Source organism: Otolemur garnettii, unplaced genomic scaffold (assembly GCF_000181295.1).
Source record: "Otolemur garnettii isolate 467f Iridium unplaced genomic scaffold, OtoGar3 scaffold00024, whole genome shotgun sequence".
Taxonomy (NCBI): Eukaryota; Metazoa; Chordata; class Mammalia; order Primates; family Galagidae; genus Otolemur; species Otolemur garnettii.
This window is the reverse complement of record NW_003852419.1, coordinates 4,379,102-4,384,739: the sequence shown is the minus strand read 5'-3', so window position 1 is coordinate 4,384,739 and position 5,638 is coordinate 4,379,102. Positions and strand designations below refer to the sequence as shown.

Sequence of the window (5,638 nt, the reverse complement as noted above, 5' to 3'; positions counted from 1 at the left end):
CCTCCTCAGCCTCACATTCTTAGAAGCCTGCAGAATTATTACTATGCATATCACATCTGCAGAAATTGTCACTACTTTAAGTATCTTCCAACAGAAAGAGACACCCTGAGCTGAGCTATGGAGAGAGTCAGTCTAGAGCTGGCTTCCTTCCCCCTCTCTCAATCTCTTTTCCAGTTTCATCTTTCTAGCCCCACCCACCCAAAGGCCAGGATAGGGGACGGTCCGGGAGAATGTTTCCTAATTCAACCTGATCTCAAGTTTTGGGTATGATAATGGGGGTTGTCAAACTCAGCTCAAGTGAGCAGGCTGACAAGTCTAGGGCCAGACACTGAGCAGAGAGCTAAGGAAAGAAGGTGGACCCCTCTTGCTGCCTTATACCTGGAAACCAGAAAACAGGCCAAGGAAAATAACAATTCATAGCATCACATACTCTCTAACCCTGCCTTGGAAGGAATTTTAAGGCAGGCATGGCCATTTAGTCCCCAGCCCCCAAGGAAGTCTTTTAGAGTGAATAATTATTAAACAAATAGGGAAAGGGTGTCTGCAGACCTTCCAAGGTGTCTAGCTATTTCCGCTAATAAAGTCTTTCCTGGGTGAGGAGGCCTAAGTGCCTTGGTCTTTCCAGGGACAGAGCTCAGAGGTAAGGAAGCAAATCTCAGGGTCTCACCTTGGTCACAAGGGGAGGTGGGTGCTGATTTGGATCGATCTTCCTCAGACGGCGAGTTTCCAGAAGCAGGCTGCGGGGATTCAGCACCAGCCATGAGCTAGAAAGGAGAGAGGGAAGAGAGCCATCAGAAGTAAGGTTCCAGATACTGCAACAAGAGTTCTAGGAGTCCCTGGTGCACGGCGGCTCCTGCTGGACTGATCCTGTGAAAGCACTGACTCAAGGTTTCAGTGGCCAATTAAAGAGAAGACACAAGTCAAATCTATCAAATATAGAACATAAATGTCTTAACACAATAATCAAGCAAAGAAGGTGAAAGCTATATTAATTAGTTTGATGAAAGCACTCCAAATTGTATAAAAAATCAACACATTGTACCCCACATATGCATAAATGTATTCATGATCTATGTGTATATGACTTAATAAAAGGAAAAAAAAAGAGAGAAGACAAAGACTTCATTTGTTCAATTGTTATTCTATCCAAATACAACTGACCTTTCAAAGCAAAGCTCAACCTCACCTCTTCCATAAAGCCTTCCTCTGCCTATCCAACAATGCAAGTCATCTTATCAAAGCATTACGACATTTTGTCTCTAACACCTGTTGGGTACTTATTGCCTTATTCAGTTTCACGCAGTTAATATCTTTAGGTGTATGTTGGGGGGGCAGCAGCAGTAAGTTCTCTGAAGGTAGGACTACCGAGCACTTTTACTGCCCCCAGTGACTTGCATAATAGATGCTCAATAAATATTTCCAGATGAACTGATCATTATTAGCACATTTTAGTAAAACACCCTCAGTGAAGTTTGTTTCTTGGCAAAGATGCTGGCATATTCACTTCAGTTGCCATTAAAGTCAGTGGTTTGGACTAAGTCACATCACAAACATGTCTAGTCCCTTGCATTCTTTGTCCACCCACTGTGGGCATATGTCTCTTTCTGGGTTACTTGCAAGGGGGTAACACAACAGGAACTCAAGCTCCTGCAAGCTTTGCAGTTTCTGGTCACAGGCACTTCTCCCCCATCCTGTTATACTAACTTGAGCTGTGACTTAGCTTTTTCCAGGTTTTATATCAGAAGCATCGCAGCACTAAAAATATCAGGACTATAGTCCCTTAGCCTTTCACGTTGCCCCTTCCTGGATTTCTCTAAGTTGGCTTCTTACCACCAGGTTCCCCCAAATCCAAGGCAGGCAGGTAATGTCCCACTACTAACATTCTAGCTCATGGAGAGAGAGGGCAGGTATTGAGCTTCCTTTTAAATGTTTCATGACAGAAATCCTATCTTTACTTTCGGCCAGCAAAAAAAATAAAAAAGACCCATTTCTCCTGAAAAGGACTCTGCAGTGCTCACAGTGTGTCTAACATTGTCATCAGTGTGTCTGTGTAACCCAGATCTTTAGAGGGCCCCAGCATTCTTGGGTAGTGGCAGTCTGCTTGCAATTCTGACACCTCGGGTCAACTACCGAAGTCCTATTTCCACCAATGGGATTTACAGAACTGAGCAGAACCACCAAAATTACAAAATCTCAGAGTTAACCAGGGAGAAGAGGGTTTTCCTGAAACCCTTATTGTAACAGAGAAGGAGGAGAAGTTTCAGAAAACGAAAACAACCCATCCCTTCCCATGTAAGAGAAAAGGCTCTTCTAAGAGGCACCAAGAGACAGGCAGGTTCTAAACTGAGCAGATGATGAGGAACCTCGGGGTGCTTTAGAAGGAATTTCAGGGCAAAATTTAGGGAGCACATTTCGGAGCCAAGACTGCAGAGGCATCTAGAGTCAGACTTGTTTTTTTAGCAAAGAGCCCGAGGATGTGTGAGAGTGGGCAAGGAGGGCCGCACCCCATCGCACTCTTTCACCAGGATTTCTTGCCCAGTTAACATGTTTCTGATTTTCTCTTAACTTACTTTTCAAAGACTTCTTCTTAAATTTTCTAGGCGAGGATCCAACGCTAAAGAAGAGGCTGTAAACCAAGTGCTACAGATGCCTCTCGCTCCGTTTAGGTCTGTGGGCCCTCACTTGCCAAAATAACATTTTAGCAAATGGATCTCTTCCTACTGATACTCAGACTGTCACATAGAGAGGTCTCCAAAGACAGGCCCAGATGTTTCATGTCATGGAACATTAACAATATTCCTTGGGCAGTTCAGCACTGGTACGATCACAAATCTCCTTGGCTTTGTCCCTAGAGAAGAATGTAGTTCCAATTCTTCCTGCATTTATCTTTGTTAGAGTAATACAAGGGGCAAAGTGCAGACGCTGACCTCGCTTTCATGCCAGTTTGGGGGGCAAATGTGTCTTTTTTGTTTGTTTTCTGGTCTAGAGTTAACCTTTTTCGAGAAGACATTTCAAAGTCCTCAGCTCAAGCTTATGTTTCTCCGGCAAACATAACCCCGAGGCCTGCTTTGTTTTCACCCCACTTTGGGAGCTGAAGGAGACTCTAATGGCACCTGCCTAGCCTCGTTTTCTTTGTTTTTCTTTAACCACACATGGTTTTGAGTAAAACACCTTAGACCCAAGAATCTTCAAACCTCCCTCCAGGGTTCTCCCAGGAAGCCAGAGCAGAGCCGCCAGGCCAGAAAGGGTTCCAGAAACACCAGCAAACAGCCAGTTACCTTTTTCCTCCTCTGGCCGCTGTTTGTGATTTTGTCTGGCGTGACGCCCAGGTCGGCCAGCACTTTGGCGATCCCTCTGGCGTCCACGCCGCAGTTGGGGGCTACGTTGGTCTCGCAGCGACGGTGCACGTTCATCTTGCAGACTGGGGGAGATATGGAGAGAAGACGGACAAATGTTCACGGCCCCAAACTGCCTTTCTTTCTGAGTGTACGAGGTGTTCGTGAAGTGTTACATGTTCATGTGAGATTAAATTTGGGAAATGCAAAAGAAGAAAATAAAAATCCCCCATCATCCCATCCCACAGACCTCAGTCAAACCACCTCGTGGAGATAACCACTGTTTCTAGTTACTTCCTTCCAGCCATTCTTTCTACACATATTAAATATAAATATTTATTTATCTATAAATAAATAAATATCACATCTACACTTCCTTCCAGAGAGAACAAAACTCTAACAGAACTTAACTCCTTTCTCTGAAACAAAGTGAATTTGAATTCTGGCCCCCAGTGGGTTGTATAGGCTGTATCTGAAGTCTACGCCATTAGTCTGCTGAAATGTTGGAGTATTCCTGAGAGAGAGATGCCTGCAGTTGGACTTCTAAAGCTCCTTTCAGTTCTACAAGTCTGAATTTGATGAATGCTTCTGTTTTTCCCACATGACTTAGTTGCCTCTGATATGAGGCATCAAAGCTGAAAACAAACTGCTGATTTCCAGTCAGCATGTAAAGAGCTTAGAAGTCAGCTCCATTCCAACAAGTAAAAAACTGAACAAATTATAAAACCAACAACTCTTCTTAGCTACATCTGTGGAGCAAGGTCCCAGGGCAAACTGCTGCCCCCAAACTGGACAGCCAGCCAGGCGAGCAGAGCATCACAATTTACTGGGGCAGAAAGCTCTGCAGGAGCAGCGCCAGGGTAGCAAACTAGAACTGGAACTGGTGGACTGCGGGGGGCTTGGTGCAGACGAGCCAGGCTCAAAAACCCTAGGGGGACCCAGTCATGGAGCTCCTCCAGTCCCCTGTGCCCCAGCCTTTTGTGAGTTCTAACCCCAGGAGTTCAACCAACTTCTTACAGTAAATCTGAGAAAAATCCCCTCAGGGCTTCAACAGAAGGAAGGGGGAAAAGCCCTTTCAGAATTAGGCCAGACAATTCTGCTCTTCTTAATAAGATTTTCCCTTTGGAGAAGCTATTTTGCCAGAATTTAACTACATGGGTTTATCAGATCCATCTTCGAGTCCACTCCAGCCACTCTGCCCCTGCCAAGGGAAGGTGGAAAAGCACTGCTGAAGTTCACGGTGCAGAGCTCAGGCTCACTAGAAAGACCTCATCACAGGGCTGCAGAATGCTCTCCCTCCCTGCACACCTTACCACCACCACCACCTTACTAACCACCTATTTATTACAGGTCCTTTTATCTAGTCTATAACATCTAACTAGCAAGGAAAAATTGCAAGGCATACTGAAAGGCAAAAAGCACAGTTTGATGAGGCAGTGCAAGCCTCAGAAACTAGACTCAGATATGGTAGTGATTTTGGAATCAGACTGGGGATTTTAAAAACTGTAATTCATATTTTAAGATATTAGCACAAGCATATAAGGGCACATGACAATATAAACAGAGAAAGGAAATGATAAAGATAGACTCAAGAAGAAATTCAAGGGATAAAAAACACAAAAATGAAAATGGTTTTGATGGGCTTATTAGTGGACTGGACATGGCTGAGGAAACAGTCTCTGAGTTTGTGGGTATAGCAAAAGAAACCTCAAAAATGAAAAAAAATAAAAAGAGCAAAGACTGAGGCTGGGGGCAAACCCCAAAATATCCAGTGATGGTAGGATAACTGTACAAGATGTAACATATGCATAAGAGAATACCATAAGGAGAAGAGACAAAGAAGGGAACAGAAAAAATATTACCATTATGATGAGGAGTGTCCTCAAATTAACATCCAACACCAAACCACAGGTCTGGGAAGCCCAAAGAACACTGGGCAGAATAAATGCCAAAAACCCAAAACAAAACAAAGCAAAACAACAACCATACACAGACATATCATTTTCCAACTATAAAAAAAATCAAAGATTGTACATAGTTACCATTCAATAAAAAAGAAAAAAGAAAGAAAATCAAAGATTAAAAAAATTCCAAGAGAAGTCAGGGGAACAAATTATCTTACCGGTAGAGGAGAAAAAAAAATTAGAATTATATATAACTTCTTATAATCCAGGCTAGCCAGAAAAGAGTACAGTGAAGTACTTAAAATGCTGGGATTAAAAACCCACCAACCTAGGATTCTCTGCCCTACAAAAATAACTTTCAAAAATGAAGAAAAAAGACATACTTTCTTAGTCACACAA

General features: G+C 43.3%; 1 protein-coding gene across 1 annotated transcript in view; it reads right to left on the bottom strand.

The window, feature by feature from the left end:
- Nucleotides 1-5,638, bottom strand: part of PRKCE (protein kinase C epsilon) — a 324,332-nt gene that overhangs the window by 163,906 nt on the left and 154,788 nt on the right. The window contains exons 6-7 of the mRNA XM_023512137.1: nt 3,279-3,421; nt 668-764 (exon numbers count right to left, since the gene is read on the bottom strand). Coding sequence (XP_023367905.1) covers nt 668-764; nt 3,279-3,421 — 240 coding nt within the window. The remainder of the gene's footprint in view (nt 1-667; nt 765-3,278; nt 3,422-5,638) is intronic.